Source organism: Capricornis sumatraensis, chromosome 2, assembly GCF_032405125.1.
Source record: "Capricornis sumatraensis isolate serow.1 chromosome 2, serow.2, whole genome shotgun sequence".
Classification (NCBI taxonomy): Eukaryota; Metazoa; Chordata; class Mammalia; order Artiodactyla; family Bovidae; genus Capricornis; species Capricornis sumatraensis.
The window spans coordinates 76850345-76867420 of record NC_091070.1 but is presented as its reverse complement, the minus strand read 5'-3'; the positions used below and the strand labels follow the sequence as shown (position 1 = coordinate 76867420).

Below are 17076 nucleotides of genomic sequence, written 5' to 3'. Positions count from 1 at the left end.
GCACTGTGAAGAGCTTAGAGGAAGAGTCGGAAAAACAACCGAGGGACATTTTCTGAACAGACAGCAGAGCGAGAGGCCCGGAACCCAGGCAGGGAGGAGAGGGTTAAATCCTTTCCTCTGCAGTACAAAAGAAAAGAGTGTGCGGAAAGATTAGGATTTTTGCTTTTACAATGGGAGCTGCAGAAGCGTAGGGAAGAAGCTGAAGAAAAAAAAGGGGGCGTCTCCCCTTTAAAGACTTGCAGAGATTGAGAGAGAGTCAGAGACTGAGAATCAGAGCGCGCGCGTGTCTGTCTGTCTGTCCCTGGGAAGCGAGAACATCTCTGCTTCACAGTGATTGGCATTGGGGGAGAGGCATCAGTTGGCTTCAGACCCAGGGGGAAGACCAGACCAGGTCACCCCGATTCAGACTAAGTGAGCGTTGTCCCTCCCTGTCCCACCTCTCTCTACCCGGGAATGTCTCGGCGAAAGCAGCGGAAACCCCAACAGTTAATCTCGGACTGCGAAGGTCCCAGCGCGTCTGAGAACGGTGGGTGCCGGGGAGGGGTGGGGGTGGGGGCCGAGTCCAAGCCTGTGTGGGTCAGGCCAGGGCAAGGGGAGGGCACCCGGGCCATGGGCGAAACCAGGGGGAGGACTTGGTCACTAGGGGGTTGAAAGAGTTGAGTCGCAGGGAGTAGGGAGATGATGACCTGCGCTGGAGAGGAGCCCCGCTTGGCTTTTCTCAGGGTTGATTCTGTTTGTTTTCCATGTTGCTTTTCTTTGGATGAAATGGAGTTTTCAAACTGGCTCTGTCTCCCCACCCAAGAGTTTTCTCCCCAGGTCCCCCTTTGCTCACTGGTCTTTGTGCCCGTTGCTAAGTAACCTTCTCAGACCTGAAGACCCGTCTCTTAGGGGTGGGATTCCCGCCCCCCTTTTCTTTCTGGAGAGTTGGGTTGCAAGAGAATGAATTGGATGAACGTGCAGGTTCCCCTGAGGGAGAGGAGAAAAAAGTTTCTTATTGTTGGGCTGCGCAGAGAACAGATCAGAGCTCCCAGAGGGAGAGAGCTAATGTCGGTCAGATGCAGCCTAGTTTGGAGTGTGTATCTGTGTCACCTGGGGTAGAGGCTAGAGGAAAGGTCTGGATGAGGGCCTTAGGTGGATGCTTCAAGTAAAGCCAAGCTAAAAAAACTGTATGCGTTAACATACATGCATTTTAATACATGCATATCATTTTATGAGGATATTATCATTTATGTAACAGATTTTCTTTATGAGGGGGGAAATTTTCATGTATTCTTATAACATTCCAGTAAGTAAGAGGCAGCCAACAGAGTAACTAAGATACTGAGCAGTGACATTGCTCAGTCTCAAAACCAGGTATAATCAGGAAAGAAACCTTGTTTTCATGATAATCAGAGCTAGTAGTTCACACTCCACCTAAATTAGGGTTTTCCAAGCTTGCTTGGTTGTGGGTAGATGTGGGCTAGAGTCTGGGAATCTGTATCTTTGCAAATATCCAGGTACTTCTTAGGAATGAGCAAGTTTTGGATAATCTGGTATGGCTATGTATTTCACACTGGCTCAGGGATAAGCTATTTATTTAGCAAACAGCTGATTCACTCAACAATGTAATATAGGAATAAACACAAGGATTCTGAAGGCAGAATTTCAAGATTCAAATCCTGGCTCTACCTCTTGGTTAGCTGTGCAGCCTTTGTGGATTTACTTTGCTATTCTATGTCTCAGTTTCTTCGTCTGTAAAATGGGGATGAATATACTGATTACTATCTCATTGGGTTATTGAGTTAATACATGTTTTAGTACACTTATAAAAATAACTAGCATAAATAAGTGCTTAATACATGTGGTACAGTGCCTAGCATAAATAAGTACTTAATATGTGAGTATTATTGTTATATGTGAGTGCAGTGGCACTTCCTGCAAATTCTGAAATAAGACCAAAGCTCTGGGAACTCTTGGTGAACTTCAGCATTTCTTTATGAGATATGTGTCATGGAAACCTCTAGGATAATGTATTTGGAGTGGCTAAAACTAAAACATGGATTAAATTTACGTTCTCACCTGCTGTAAAAAAAAAAAAAAGACGAGATCAAGTCAGTGTGCCACATGCTACAGACATATTGGCTTTTGTGTAGAACACATCCCCTTCAAGTCAGTGCTTTACTGGGATCCCACTGTGCCAGTATTAAGAGGTTCATGCTGGTGGCATCCTTCCCTCCTGGGACACATTAGCCCCCGCCTTAATGCGGCTGTAGGCCGGATGTTTCCTCCCGCTGCTCTACAGGAGACTTCCCCCAGAGCCTCGGAGTTGCCTTACAGTCCTGCTCCCCTGCTGGTTGGATTGCGGAACAATACTGAATCCCCCCCCAGAGGCGTCCTCCTTTCCTCCTCTCTCCCCTCTCTCCCCACTTCCTCAGCTCACCCATTCCCTACACCACTGCTGAGGAAGAGTCTGGGAGGAAGCTACAAATTCTTTCCCTACTGCCCTGAGAGGATTCTCCAGCCCCTTGAGCTGTAGCTCCCACTTGTGGCTGTGAACACCTGGGGGCGCGGAATGCTGCTGCAAAGCCGTCCCCATGGAAACAGTACAGGCCTGAACTCAATGGCAGCAAAGAATTGCAGTTGAAATTTTGCCTTTGAGCCATAAAAGTTAAAAACACAAATGTCCGGAGCAAGAAAGCAGTAGTTAACTTAAGAAAGCCGATGGGTTTTCTGTTCAGAATTCTCCTGAGAGTGAAAGATCCTTGCACTACTACCATGACCTGGGGTGTAATGGGGTCTCATATGTAAGATGAGGTGGCTAATATTTGATCAAATCTAAAATTCCTTAGTGCTTTTATAAGATATACAGATAGGGTTTCTATTCACTCACATGATCTTTGGGCTCCTGAGTTTTCCTTCTACCCCAGGGACATTTTTTTTGTTCTGCACGCCCCCAAATTAGGTAGGGAGGGCTCTTATTTTACAGGTGTACCTGTGGAGCTATGGGCATCATCATGACCATCAGCAGACATTTATTTAGTAGGCTAGGGTGCCACTAAAGCTTTCAGGAGTCTTTGCCTTCCTTTAAGCAATGTTTGCCCTATGTGACAAGCAAATGCTGAGCCTTTGTTGCACATTTTAAAAGCCTCATCTCTGCAGTGACCTAAGATATCACCAAGACACAGTGTGAAAAACCTGTTTTCCAGCCCTCTTTTTGTTCAGCTTCCCTGACCAGAACACCAAAAACCTAACAGAATAGTAATTGCACATAAGTGATGAGAAGGAAATAGTCTATTTACTTAAAAACTCTGGAGAGAAAAAAAATTCCTCTCTTCCCTACAGAGTCTAGAAGTCTGGAATAGAGAACATAAGGGATGTGAATAGGGAGAATGTAAACTAGTGCATCTGGGAAATAAAGGAAACCATCAGAAACCCAGATATTTAGTGAGAAGGAGAAACCAGGACAACAGCCAAACAGATCTAGGGGGAGAAATGGCAGTTGGCAGATATCAAGAGCAGCAAAAGGGGAAAGAAGGCAAAAATAGAGTTGTGAGGGTCCTGTTCTCTTTACAGCATTCTCTCTTGGAGTATTGATCCCTGAGCCTTTAAGCCCTAGGCACTCCTGGGTCAAAAAGAAAACATTTCTGAGTAGATAGAAAGTACTCAGGCAGGGTACAATAGAGCACTGGATAAGGAAGCCCAAAACCTGGTTTTCAGTCCAGCTTGGACTTGGAAGTTTCGTGGCCTTGGACAAGTCCAGCCTTCTCCCAGGGCTTCAGCTTTTAGTCTTTACAGAATAATACTCATTGCTAATATTTGCCGAGCATTTACTATTTGTCAGGTACTATGCTATGCCCTTTATATATTTCATTTTGTTTATTTCTCTGCTATTATTATTACCTCCATTAAAATGACTTTAATATATGGTGATACAAAATTTTTCATTTTTAAGCATACAATTCAGTGGCATTAAGTATATTCACAATTCTGTGTGACCATCACTACCATCCATCTCAGAGCTCTTTCATCTTGCAAAACTGAAACTGTATACCCATTAAATAATAACTCCCCATTTGCTTCACCCAACCCATCAGCCCCAGGAAATCACCATTTGACTTTCTGTCTCTGTGAATTTACCAATTCTAGGGATCTCACATAATGAAACCATACAATATGTGTCCATTTGAGTGGCTTATTTCCATCTGGCTTATTTCACTCAGCGCAATGTTTTCAAGTCTCATCTATGTTATGGCACTGTATAAGAATTTCATGCCTTTTTGTTGCTATACCTCCATTTTAAAAAGAAATCCAAGCCTTGGGGAAATTAAGAAACTTTTCCCAAGGTCACAAAGATTAGAAAGTGCTGGCACTGTAACTGAGGCCTGATTCAGAGCTGACATTCTCAATCACTGTGCTCAGTGAGAGGTCAGATCTCTAAAGTCACTTCCAGCTTCAAAACAGTATGAATTCCATGTTAAGTGCCGAGTCCTTTGATATCAGAAAAATGCCTGCTTTTTTTTTAAAAAAAAAAAAAACAACCTTTTTTTGTGTGTTTGATCTAAGATATTCTTATTCTGGAAACATATATTTTTCTCACTTTGCACCAGATGTACCTGTGCCTATTTGTCCACTGTGTTGCACAGGTCAAGGGTACACTTACTAGGTGTGAGCAACAGAGGAGTATGTGGATGCATTTAGGAGAGAGGAGTGAGGAAGAGATCATTTATTCTCCCTTAGAAGTCCTCTGTAGCAGCAGTTATAGGATCAACTCATAATTGGGGATACTATCAATTGGTGTTGGTCCAACATTAACAGTAAGTTTAGGCAGGGCTTACATAGTATGCTCATTTCTTTAATGGTTGGATGGATGGTGCCTGAACTCTGTGTAGAACAAAGCCTTTCATTTTACAATTACAAGTATGGCTCAAGATGCACATACAGTCACTCAAACTCTTAGTCGAGTGTATATCATGTCAATTTCTGTTCATGGAAGCAGGGTACAAGAGAGTCAAAATGTACCTGTGGTCAGAGTAGAGAGAGAACCCAACAGGCAGATTGTATTTTGCACTGAGCAACTCATTTTACTTATGTCCTGATTTTGGTAAAGTTGAACACAGGTAAGATTTGTGACCTTCCCCGGTGGCTCAGCAGTAAAGAATTCTCCAGCAATGCAGGAGAAACGGATCTGATCCCTGGGTCGGGAAGATCCCCTGAAGAAGGAAATAGCAACCCACTCCAGTATTCTTGCCTGTGAAATCTCATGAATAGAGGAGCCTGGCAGGCTACAGTCTATGGGGTCACAAAAGAGTCAGACATTACAGCACTTTCTACTTTTCCACTTTGAAGATTTGTGAGAACCAGGGTGGAAGGTTTGCTGGGAAAGGCACTCCTCTGATACACACTATGGTTCTCCTCCTTGGCTGTACATTGGAATCACTTGAGGAACATTACAAACATTGATGCCTAGACCCACCCTGGCCAGGCTTCCCAGGTGGCTCTAGTGGTAAAGATCCCACCAGCCAATGTAGGAGACCTAAGAGATGCAGATTCAATCCCTGGGTCCGGAAGATTCCTTGGAGGAGGAAATGGCTACCCTGTATTCTTGCTTGGAGAATCACACAGACAGAGGAGCCTGGCAGGCTACAGTTCATATCTTCACAAAGCGTCAGACTTAGCATGCATGCACACACAGCCTGGCCACTGCGATTTTTAAAAGCTCTTCCGGTAATTCTAATGGGCAGCAAAGTTTGAGAACCTGTGTTCAAGTCTACCTGCTACACACCAATTTTTCTGTTTTCCGAGTCATCCTTTCCTAAGTTTGATGAGCCACCAGATTTAGACTCACCTGATTTCATTTTTCCTTGTATTTCAGCTCTTTATAAATTTAAACCAGCATATCCAGGTCTCAGTCCTGTGTCCATCCCAGACTTTGCATGTGACCCAGGATAGCTTACTTCACCTTATCTGCTATCTAGGGACACCATTACCAGGTTTGTTTAGTCCTGTGTTTATGATTTCATTCGTGTCTGCCTAAGAATCCCACCCCCCTTTTCAGGATAGGCAGAGAGTGCAAAGTGCTGAGAAAAAGAGGGCTCCTCTTACAGGTGGCTGTTGATCCATCACCTTTCAACAGGGACTGAATTTACCTTTAAGAAGAGTGCAGATCAAATTACACATCAGAAAGCAAGTTTCATTAAAGAGCAAGAAAGGGGACAGTGTTTCCCAGGAGAAGATGAAAAGAAAAGGATTTCTTTTCTTGTTGGAAGACTTGACAAAACAGCAACTTGATATCAAACATTCAATGCTAATTAACAAATGCTCAGTAGAAAGAGTCCATCTGATTCCTTCTCTCTCACTGAGGCTGCAGAGCAAATGGAAGGTAGGAACCACACAAGGCCCTTTCTCTAGCTTAGGGAAGCTACACAATGTTGATGTGCTTGGGAAAGTATTGGACAGGAGTCAAAACTCTGAATGCTTGCTGCACTGAATTACTGTGTGAACTTGGAAAAGTCACTTAACCTCTCCAAGCTTCAACTTCCTTATCTATAAAAATAAACAACATTGCAGTTAACCTGTGACTTACCATAATTGACACAGAATCCTCTCTCCCTCCCTGGTCAGGTCTGGAAGCCTGGAGCTCCTCTGTTTCAGAGCCATTGTCTACAGTATCAAGACCCTTGTGTTCATCTGAAGTTTCAAAACAATTCAGTACAATGTTTTCAATGAAAGTGGACATTATTAATATTATACTAATATTAACATTCAACTATGTCTATATTATATACAACTCAGTGTGTGTGTTCAGTCATGTCCGACTCTTTGCAACCCCATGGACTGTAGCCTGCCAGGGTCCTCTCTCCATGGAATTTTCCAGGCAAGAATAATGGAGTGCAATGCCTTTTCCTACTCCAGGGAATCGTTCCAACCCAAGAATCAAACCCATGTCTCTTGCCTCTCCTGCATTGGCAGATGGATTCTTTACCACTAGCGCCACCTGGAAAGCCTAATATTAATATTACATTATACTAACATTAATATTTGGAGAAGGAAATGGCTATTACAGCTCCCACCCAAAAAGACTTCCTACTCTTAACATATGCCAATGATATTAGCCTCAGAAATGAATAAGATTGCTAATTCCCTGGCAGTCCAGTGGTTAGGATGCCACACTTATGCTACCAAGGACCTGGGTTCAGGGAACTAAGATCCTGAGTAAGCCGTACAGCTTGGCCAAAAATAAAAAAATTAAAATAAATTAATAGGCAACATGAAAACAGACCTAATTTGAATATATATGTATTTTAGCTTATTTTGTGATTTTTTGCCACTTAAATATAAGTTCTTTAATTCATAATATTTAGGACTCCTCCCAAAATTTGAAGTCCTATATAAACAGATTATTTTATCCCCACTATATTTCTCTGATGAAGCCAACATAGCTACAATATTACCACTTTACAAAAAAGGAAATGGCAGTGCAGTCTGGTGTGACTGCCCACCACGCCTCAATTTACCAGCCCGGCAAGAAGGGAACTGGGATTAGAACAAGGTGGATTTACTGATGCCCAGGCAAAACACCGAACTAAGGACTTGTCACCTCCTGTAAGAAAGATAAGCTCTTTTAAGGAAGTGGGAAAGCCATTAAGTCTCATTTCAAGATAGGAAGGGAATGCAGAGTACCTGGTCCAGGAGGCATTTTACGCCCTTAATCCTCTCTCCTAATAGGAGGCCACCTCTGTGCGGTGTGCAGGTGTTAAGTCATTTCTAGGCATTCAACCCAGCCTGGGGCTAAAAGGGGCTTTAGGCCCTGAGAGGCTGCCTGGTAGCTCCCTCCTACTGCATTTTCCCCATTGTTTCGGGAGGAGTTCCCTTCCCCCCAGGTTAAAGCTAGGTGGGCCTCTGCAAACTAGCATCTCCCCCAAACAGCACATCCGTAATAGTGTCTGCGTTGCTAGAGAAGGACAACGGAGAAAGAAGGGTAGAGAAGAGGAAACTAAATAGGAGATGACTCCTTTAATAAGCATGAACTCTATAAATGAGGTGTGGGCTGGGTGATCCGTGGAATAACTTGCATTCAGCCATTATTCTGGGGGAGGAGGGGCGGGGAGTAAAGGGGCTTAGTGTTCCGCAGAGAAGAGTCCTGAATCGACTTCCTTGGAAATTCTACCTCTCAGCCTCCCACCCTGAGAAGCTTCTTTTGTAGAGGGGGTGTGGGGGTAGGGTGGGAATGGAGGTGAAGAAAACAGGACAAAACTTGGGGCATTTGCAGGGGCGGTGTGAATGTGTGTAGATAAGGGGTGGATTTTCTGGAACCCCCCTCTCGCTCTGGCCCTCAGACCACCCTCTCTGGAGTCCACGTTTTCCAGGCTCAGCGGATCCTTTATCCGAAGGAAAATAAGAGAAGCCTATTGCTCTGCTCTATTGAGCAAGGCTGTGTTTCCTACTGTGCCCCCTTGAGCTTGCTGGGGAGGTGGGCGGGCCGGTCTGGGAAAAGACATCTGGAGATGGGGGGAGCTAGCAGAGGGCAAGGATAGGTGGACCCCCACCAGGCCCCACAGCACCTGTCACTGAGCCTACCGGAAACCCTCCAGTGCTCTGGGCTCCCGCCCCCGCACACCCGTCCCCCGCCCCCTCTCTTCTTCCCCAGCTCCCGCCTCCCTCCCCAGCAGCTCCTCCCCACAGACTCCCCTCCCCAGCAGCTCCTCCCCACAGACTCCCCTTCCCAGCAGCTCCTCCCCCATCTCCCCTCTCCCAGCTTTCTGGCTCCAGCTCCTCCCCTCCTCCGCGTCTCCTCGCTCCCCTCCCCCTCCGCCGCTGCGCCCTGCCCCCGCCGCCGATCTCCATCTCTGCAGTCCGGGCCGCTGGGTGCAGAGGCTGCTGCAGCCCGGGCGGCCAGTGCCGCCTCCCCCAATCCGGATACCCATTGTCTCCCACTCCACCCGGCCCTGCACCTCCCGCACAACCATGGCGCACGAAGCCGGGAGGAGCTCTCGTCTCGGGGGGCCCTGCGGGGAGCCGGCGGAGCTTGGAGGTGCGGTAGGGCCCTGCAGGGGTAGGGGTGGAGGGGGTGCGCGGGGCGAGGGGGGCAGGACTTTCGGTGGACGAGATAAAACGGACGATTCTCTGCCCAGGACCCGGTCCTCCCAGCTTGTCCTTCTGCTCGCCGGTGACCCGGGGTGCGAGGGGATAGAAGGGGGACAGTAGCTTGTGCATGCCCGCTCCTCTCCTTCCTGGCCCCCAGTGCTGGCGTGTCGTGTCCAGGCGGGTCAGCCCTGAGCTCTAGCCTTCTGCACGGCCTGTTGGTGAGCTCATCTCCCCACCCCCACTAGCGGTTACTGGGCTCGTTGTTAATTACAGCCTGTGTATATCCATCCCAACCGCACCACCCACGCTCTCTCCTTGTGTTCTTCCCCAGGTGATGTGAGCGAGGACGACCACCCCCAAGTCTGTGCCAAGTGCTGCGCACAATTCACTGACCCAGCTGAATTCCTCGCCCACCAGAATGCATGTTCTACTGATCCCCCTGTAATGGTGATAATTGGGGGCCAGGAGAACCCCAACAACTCTTCGACCTCTTGCGAGCCTCGGCCTGAGGGCCACAGTAGTCCGCAGGCCATGGAGGCCGAGCAAAGCAACCCCTCGGACTGCGCGTCCTCTGTACCCACAGATCCCACCTGGGGCCCCGAGCGGAGGGGAGAGGAGTCTTCCGGGCACTTCCTCATTGCTGCCACAGGTACAGCAGCTGGGGGAGGTGGGGGCCTGATCTTGGCCAGCCCCAAGCTGGGAGCAACTCCATTACCGCCGGAGTCCACCCCTGCACCCCCTCCTCCTCCGCCTCCTCCTCCCCCCACAGGGGTAGGCAGTGGCCACTTGAACATCCCTCTGATCTTGGAAGAACTCCGGGTGCTGCAGCAGCGCCAGATTCATCAGATGCAGATGACTGAGCAAATCTGCCGGCAGGTGCTGCTGCTAGGCTCCTTAGGCCAGACAGTGGGCACCCCTTCCAGTCCCTCGGAGCTACCTGGGACAGGGACTGCCTCCTCCACCAAGCCCCTGCTGCCTCTCTTCAGTCCCATCAAGCCTGTCCAAACTGGCAAAACACTGGCACCTTCCTCCACCTCCTCCTCAGGGGCAGAAGCACCCAAGCAGGCTTTCTTCCACCTTTACCACCCCTTGGGGTCACAGCACCCTTTTTCTGCTGGTGTGGTCGGGCGAAGCCACAAACCCACCCCTGCAGCCTCCCCGGCCCTGTCAGGCAGCACGGATCAGCTGATCGCCTCGCCTCACCTGGCATTCCCAGGCACTACGGGACTCCTGGCAGCGCAGTGTCTTGGGGCAGCCCGGGGCCTCGAGGCTGCTGCTTCCCCAGGGCTCCTGAAGCCAAAGAATGGAGGTGGAGAGTTGGGTTATGGGGAAGTGATGGGCCCCTTGGAGAAGCCCGGTGGGAGGCACAAGTGCCGCTTCTGCGCCAAAGTATTTGGTAGTGACAGTGCCCTGCAGATCCACCTGCGTTCCCACACAGGCGAGAGACCCTATAAGTGTAATGTGTGTGGCAACCGCTTTACCACGCGAGGCAACCTCAAAGTGCATTTCCACCGGCATCGGGAGAAGTACCCACATGTGCAGATGAACCCTCACCCGGTGCCAGAGCATCTCGACTATGTTATCACCAGCAGCGGCCTGCCCTATGGTATGTCGGTGCCGCCAGAGAAGGCCGAGGAGGAGGCAGCTGTGCCGGGTGGAGGTGTGGAACGCAAGCCTCTGGTGGCCTCCACCACCGCCCTCAGTGCCACAGAGAGCCTCACGCTGCTCTCCACCGGTGCAGGCACCACTACAGCCCCTGCGCTTCCTGCTTTCAATAAGTTTGTGCTCATGAAAGCAGTAGAGCCAAAGAATAAAGCGGATGAAAACACCCCACCAGGGAGTGAGGGCTCAGCCATCGCCGGGGTGGCAGAAAGTGGCGCAGCAACCCGTATGCAGCTAAGTAAGCTGGTGACATCGCTACCCAGCTGGGCCCTGCTTACCAACCACTTGAAGTCCACTGGTAGCTTCCCCTTCCCTTACGTGCTGGAGCCCTTGGGGGCTTCACCCTCCGAGACCTCCAAGCTTCAGCAGCTGGTAGAAAAGATTGACCGTCAAGGAGCTGTGGCAGTGGCCTCTACCGCCTCGGGTGCCCCCACAACCTCTGCCCCTGCAGCTTCATCATCAGCCTCATCTGGACCCAACCAGTGTGTCATTTGTCTCCGGGTGCTGAGCTGTCCTCGGGCACTGCGCCTGCATTACGGTCAGCATGGAGGTGAGCGGCCCTTCAAATGCAAAGTGTGTGGCAGAGCTTTCTCTACCCGAGGCAATCTGCGTGCACATTTCGTGGGCCATAAGGCTAGTCCAGCTGCCCGGGCCCAGAACTCCTGCCCCATTTGCCAGAAGAAGTTCACCAACGCTGTTACTCTGCAGCAGCATGTTCGGATGCACCTGGGGGGCCAGATCCCCAATGGTGGCACTGCACTCCCTGAAGCGGGGGGAGCTGCCCAGGAGAATGGCTCTGAGCAATCGACAGTCTCCGGAGCGGGGGGCTTCCCCCAGCAGCCATCCCAGCAGCCATCCCCAGAGGAGGAGTTGTCTGAAGAAGAGGAAGAGGATGAAGAAGAGGAAGAAGATGTGACCGATGAAGATTCTCTGGCCGGAAGAGGCTCTGAAAGTGGAGGGGAGAAGGCCATATCCGTGCGAGGTGATTCAGAAGAGGCCTCTGGCACTGAGGAGGAAGTGGGGACTGTGGCAGCGGTGACCACAGCTGGGAAGGAGATGGACACTAATGAGAAGACCATTCAACAGCCGTGTCTGCTGCCACCGCCACCAGCTGACACCCTGGATCAGACACAGCCAATGGAGCAGGGAGGCAGTGATGCTGCCAGAGGCACGGAAGAGGGGGCAAAACCGGAGAGGAGCTCCAGCCCAGGGTCAGCGCTGGCCCTTGAAGGGGAAGGCAGCAGCACCCCCTTGGTGGAGGAGCTGAGCCTGCAGGAAGTGATGAGAAAGGAGCCCGGGGAGAGCAGTGGCCGAAAGGCCTGTGAGGTGTGTGGCCAGACCTTTCCCACCCAGGCAGCTCTGGAGGAGCATCAGAAAACCCACCCCAAGGAGGGGCTGCTCTTCACTTGTGTTTTCTGCAGGCAGGGCTTTCTCGAACGGGCTACCCTCAAGAAGCACATGCTGCTGGCCCACCACCAGGTACAGCCCTTTGCCCCCCATGGCCCTCAGAATATTGCTGCTCTTTCCTTGGTCCCAGGCTGCTCACCCTCTATCACTTCCCCAGGGCTCTCTCCCTTTCCCCGAAAAGATGACCCCACCATCCCATGAACCAGTTTTTCTGTACCTGCTGCCCCTTGACCCAAGGAGCAGGAAGTGAGAGCTCTGTAGAAGGACCTCCCAGATCTGAGCCTTTATTTGTCTGTTTCTCTGAGTTCTTAGATGTCCCTAATGACTTTTCTCTAACCCTTGAGCTTCGAAATGGCTGAGCTCACGGCAATTGCCCCCTGAGAAACTTTTCTTCCCTCTTCATCCATTGTACCTGAGGAAAACAGATTTGCTACAGCTTTTACATTCCCAAGAAGAACCCTTTCCAGCTTCTCTGAGAATGACCCTTCTTCCCTCTCCTCTCCCTTCCCTTTGGCAGGTGCACCTGAGCACCCATATATGGAATTACAGCCCACCCCGAAGGGGGCAGCACCTGTCCCTGGAGGGCCTAGGGCCACTCCTCTCTGGTGACCAGGTCAACCTGCATGACTTCTTGTCCCAGGGCATTCCTTCCCAGCTGGTGAGGGTGGGCCCGCTGTCTCTTTGGAACCAGGACACAACCTTCCTGTCAAGTGACCTGCCCACCAAGCCCCAAACTTCCAGTTCCATCTCCATCTCCACTACCACTTCAGGCCCTGCACGACCAGTGCTGTTTGGCCCAGGAACTGAGGCCGGGAAGTTGCCTCCAGCAGTGGGATCCAGAGAAGCCAAGGAGACGAGAGCTCCCCTTTTCCTCTTTTGGCCTCTTGCATCCAAGACAGTGCCTGGAAAGCCCATCATAAAGAGAAGTAGCAGATTGTACCTTCCTTCTTCCACATGCCAACAGTGAAAATGCAACAATATCTGTCTTGTGGCCCAGCCCCAGGGGGTAGGGAGAAATGAAAGGCACAGGACACTCTTCCTGCTAGTAAGACACTCGTGTCTTAGTCACATTAAGGTAAAAGTGTTGGCCGGTTAATATGCCAAGATATTTTGAGCTTCTCATATCCTTCATCTTTGCCTCTCATAGTTAGCAAAACAAGTGGAATTCTTGCTGAGAGGTCTCCCATGGGATGGCTCTTTGGGGGAAGGAAATGTGAAGTTCATATCTTTAGCAAGCATTGTTCATGAGGGTAGTTGAAGGACTAATGGAGAGTTGAGTGTTGTAAAGCGTAAGGCTTGGTGCAAACCTATATGATTAATAAATAAAGGGGCGAGATGTAAAGGAGGAGACCTCAAATTCTTATTTGGTCGATGGGTCTCATGAATGTTCTTTTGGACTCAAGGTGACTTAAGTGTGCCACAGTGCACCGTGGATCAGGGGGGTTTCCTAGCACTAGTGTGCTTCTAGTTTTAGATAACTCCCTCCTTTATTCCCTAGCCCCTTGTATTTTCCTCACCTTCCTCTCTCAAGGTCCACTTCCTCCCCATTTTGCCCGTCCATGGACCTGGGTTTGTGTCTTTGTCACTGTCTGGTTCATAGAGTCCCAGACTTTGGGAGAGGAGCCCCAGGTGCTGTCCTCCCTGCCTCTCTGTCTTGTAATGAGTTGTAGTATTTACTCTTAACGTAGGATCATCTGGAACAGGAGTTCTGAGGGGGAGGGGGTGAAGCTTCTGCTATTGACTGATGTGATGGCTCCTCCAAAGGTGTAGGCTCCAGAGTTTCCTAACATAGTGAAATGTGAAGAGCAGACAAGGGAGATACTAGTGTCTTTCCCTTTTCATTAAAGGTGTCTTAACCAAATATTTGTGTGTTTCTCCTTATTTCATGACTAAATAGCCAGCTGGGGTGTGATATGGGCATTCCCTAACCTTGAGATTCCCTTACCACCTACACCTTCTGCCAAAGCCGAACATATGGTGGTGAAGTATTTAATTTGCTCAGCCTTGTCCTAAAACAACCTCCACTGAATGTAATTTCTTTGTTGAAATGGTGTTTGTGTTCTGAAAAGGTAGAGGATTTGCTCACTGTTTACAGCCGTTGTCCAGGTTTTCTCTTTGCCTAGATGCTTCCACCACCAGCCTTTTGAATTTTTTTGTTGTTTTGTTTTGTTTGGAGTTTGAACGCTATCAGTCTTTCCTGAAACCTAAGCCAGCCTAGCTGACATCAGTTAATCTGCAGAAGGAAGGTGAATTCATCTTTATGATCCTTGGTCTAATGTTACAAACAATTAGAAAAAATAATTCAACCCTAATAATTTCTACCAACAAAGTAATATAAAGGAGAATTTTTAGCAGAGGAAGTACATTGGGGGTGGGTGTGTCTGTGTGTGTGTATATATATATATATATTTTTTTTTTTTTTCTTTTTTGTTTTGTCCCCACAATATGTTAAGGTTCAGACTCTTAGACCTTGCTTTCCTAAAGAAAACATCCTCTGGAATTTTTTTTTATTTTTGCTTTTGTAAGATATCACTGAAACCATGTGCTAAAGGGATAGGACTGGTAAAATGATTTGCCTGAAAACATGTAGCCAATCAGTTGCAGAAGGGGATTAAGAACCCAGGTCAGCAGAATCTCAGTTTCACTGCTACTACCTTCATGGGTGGTACTTGCTTCTGGTTCCATCACGGGACTCCTAAAGTGAGGCTGGCTGGAAGACTGAAGGGAAGAGGTGAGTAAACCTGTTCCTAAACAGAGGTTTAATTACAATGGCCTCCTGGAGCCGCACCCATTCCCCTTTAAAGGTACTAGTGAATAGGACATGACAATCTTGTGAAGTAGGCTGGGGAAGAAACAGCTCCTGTCTCTCTAATTCCCTACCAAAGCTTTATAAATCTGTTTTTCCTTTCAGCCTATGGAAGGAGGTGGGTCACCAATCCTTCTATTCCCTTACCTCCCCACCCCCACTGGACATAGATAATGCCATTTAACTAATTAAACTAGACTTGCCCTCTCTTTAGATGCCAGTTCCCATTATAATAACAGCTGTCAGTGAGGCTTCTACTAATGGATACTTCCTTGGGCAGGTCAGCCCTGAGCCTGACTCCCTACCCTCATCCTTCATAGCTCTACTTTATTTTTCTTAGAAGAGGAAAAATGTAACCATATTTTTATATGGTGGTAGCAAATACTGTGCTAAGACACAATGGCCTGTGGGATTCCATAAAGGGAAATGACTAATGACACAAAGATATAGAAAGGGGAGGGGACATACAGTTCTCTTAAACTGAGCTTTCATAATAACCATGCTGAAAGAAATTAACCAAATCTATACGATGACCTAAGGACAAATGGAGTTACCATGTAAAAACCTATATAAGGTACATCAACTCCCCTTTGGCAGAAACAGATATGTGCTACTTCCAAGATGTCCCTTCAAGAAATAACTGGCTACCTAGCTCCAAGAAACCTGGTTAGAGAATTCCATGGCAGTCCACTGGTTAGGACTCTCTGCTCTCTGCCAAGGGCCAGGTTTGATACCTGGTTGAAGGAACTAAATCCCACAAGCTTCATGGAGTGACCAAAAAAAGGAGCCTGGACAGCCTCCAGTTGTCCTCCTCTCCAGCCCCTGGTCAAAGACTAAGCAAGGTGGTGGATGGTATAGGCCTTAGCCATTCCCAGGGAACATGGGACTAATGAACAGTTCTTACCATGGAACTCCCTAATGGTCTGTCAGCGACTATCACAGCTGCAGCATTGATAGCTTTGGACAGCTCTCCCAACCCAATCCCACTTTCTTCACCCCTCCTCCCCACTTTTTTTTTTTTTTAACAAGTATTACTTCCCAATAAAACTTTTGCACTCTTGACTTTGTCTCAGCATCAGCTTCTCCCAGATTTCAACCTGTGTCACCCCTCAAAAAGGTCTCAATTCTATTGGCACATTTTCCACTCCTAGGATTCTGGTTTACTGTCCCTGGAACTTCTTAGCAAACATCTATCTCCTGATTCCCAGAAGAGACCTCACTCACATGACTTTCCCTCAGACCAAACTTTGACTTCCTTTTATATTTTCTTGTTTTTCTTAATGTTTAACAACAGATTTACTAACCCCAATGGACATTGTGCTTTTGATTATACAATTTAAAAATCTGAGTAAGGATGAAACTGAAGAAAGAAAACATTTGACCAAAGAACCAGTTAAGAAGTGTACTATTCAGTCAGTACTGTGGATGATTCAGTAATCCGTTGCTATGTAACAAACCATCCAAAACTTAGGGTCTTACAAATAATTATGTATCAGCTTGTTAGTCCATGGGTCTGAACAGGCTTCAGCTAGGATGGCTTGTTTGTGTTCCAGGTGGTGAGGGCTGAGCTCACTCAGCAGCTTCAATTTAGGCTGGAGGATCCAAGATGGCCTCAATCACTTCTGGCCCCTCAGCTGAATGACTGGAATGCTGGAACCTCTCTCCTTAGAGTCTCATTCTCCAAGATCTCTTTTTGACATCTTTCAATCTCTAGCATTTCTCTCTTTTTTTCCCTCTCTTCTCCCTTTCCTTCTCCCTCACTCTCTCTTCAAGTGGTTTAGCTATTAGGATAAATGGACTTGCATAAAGGCCTAGGTCTCTAAGATGACAAAAGCAGAAGCTGCAAGGCTTCTTAAGGGCTAGAATCTGAAACTCAAAGAATACCATCTCTGCCACTTTCTCTTGGCCAAAGCTAGTCAGAAGGCCAGTTCAGATTCAAGAGAGGAAACAAGCTTTACCTCATTGGGAAGAGTGACAGTGGAGTCACACTTCATAAGTGTATGTGGGATGGGAGCCATTACTGTTGTGGCTAACTCTGAACACTCTACGAGAGCAGATTAGGAGATTACCAGAAAGTTAGGAGATATAGTGCACGCAGCAATCATCTGCTCACAACTAGGCTTTCAGTCTTTGGACTA

At 48.2% G+C, this 17076-nt stretch overlaps 1 protein-coding gene across 2 annotated transcripts; it reads left to right on the top strand.

Moving 5' to 3' along the window:
* Positions 1 to 453: 453 nt before the first annotated feature.
* On the top strand, positions 454 to 12333 carry SALL2 (spalt like transcription factor 2). 2 transcript variants are annotated; one of them, XM_068966185.1, is made up of 2 exons: positions 454 to 526; positions 9395 to 12333. In XM_068966185.1, the coding sequence occupies exons 1-2, from the start codon at positions 454 to 456 to the stop codon at positions 12331 to 12333; spliced, it is 3012 nt and encodes a 1003-aa protein (XP_068822286.1). The 2 variants fall into 2 exon arrangements, with proteins under 2 accessions (XP_068822286.1, XP_068822287.1); XM_068966186.1 differs by lacking the exon at positions 454 to 526 and adding an exon at positions 8944 to 9010.
* Positions 12334 to 17076: the final 4743 nt, after the last annotated feature.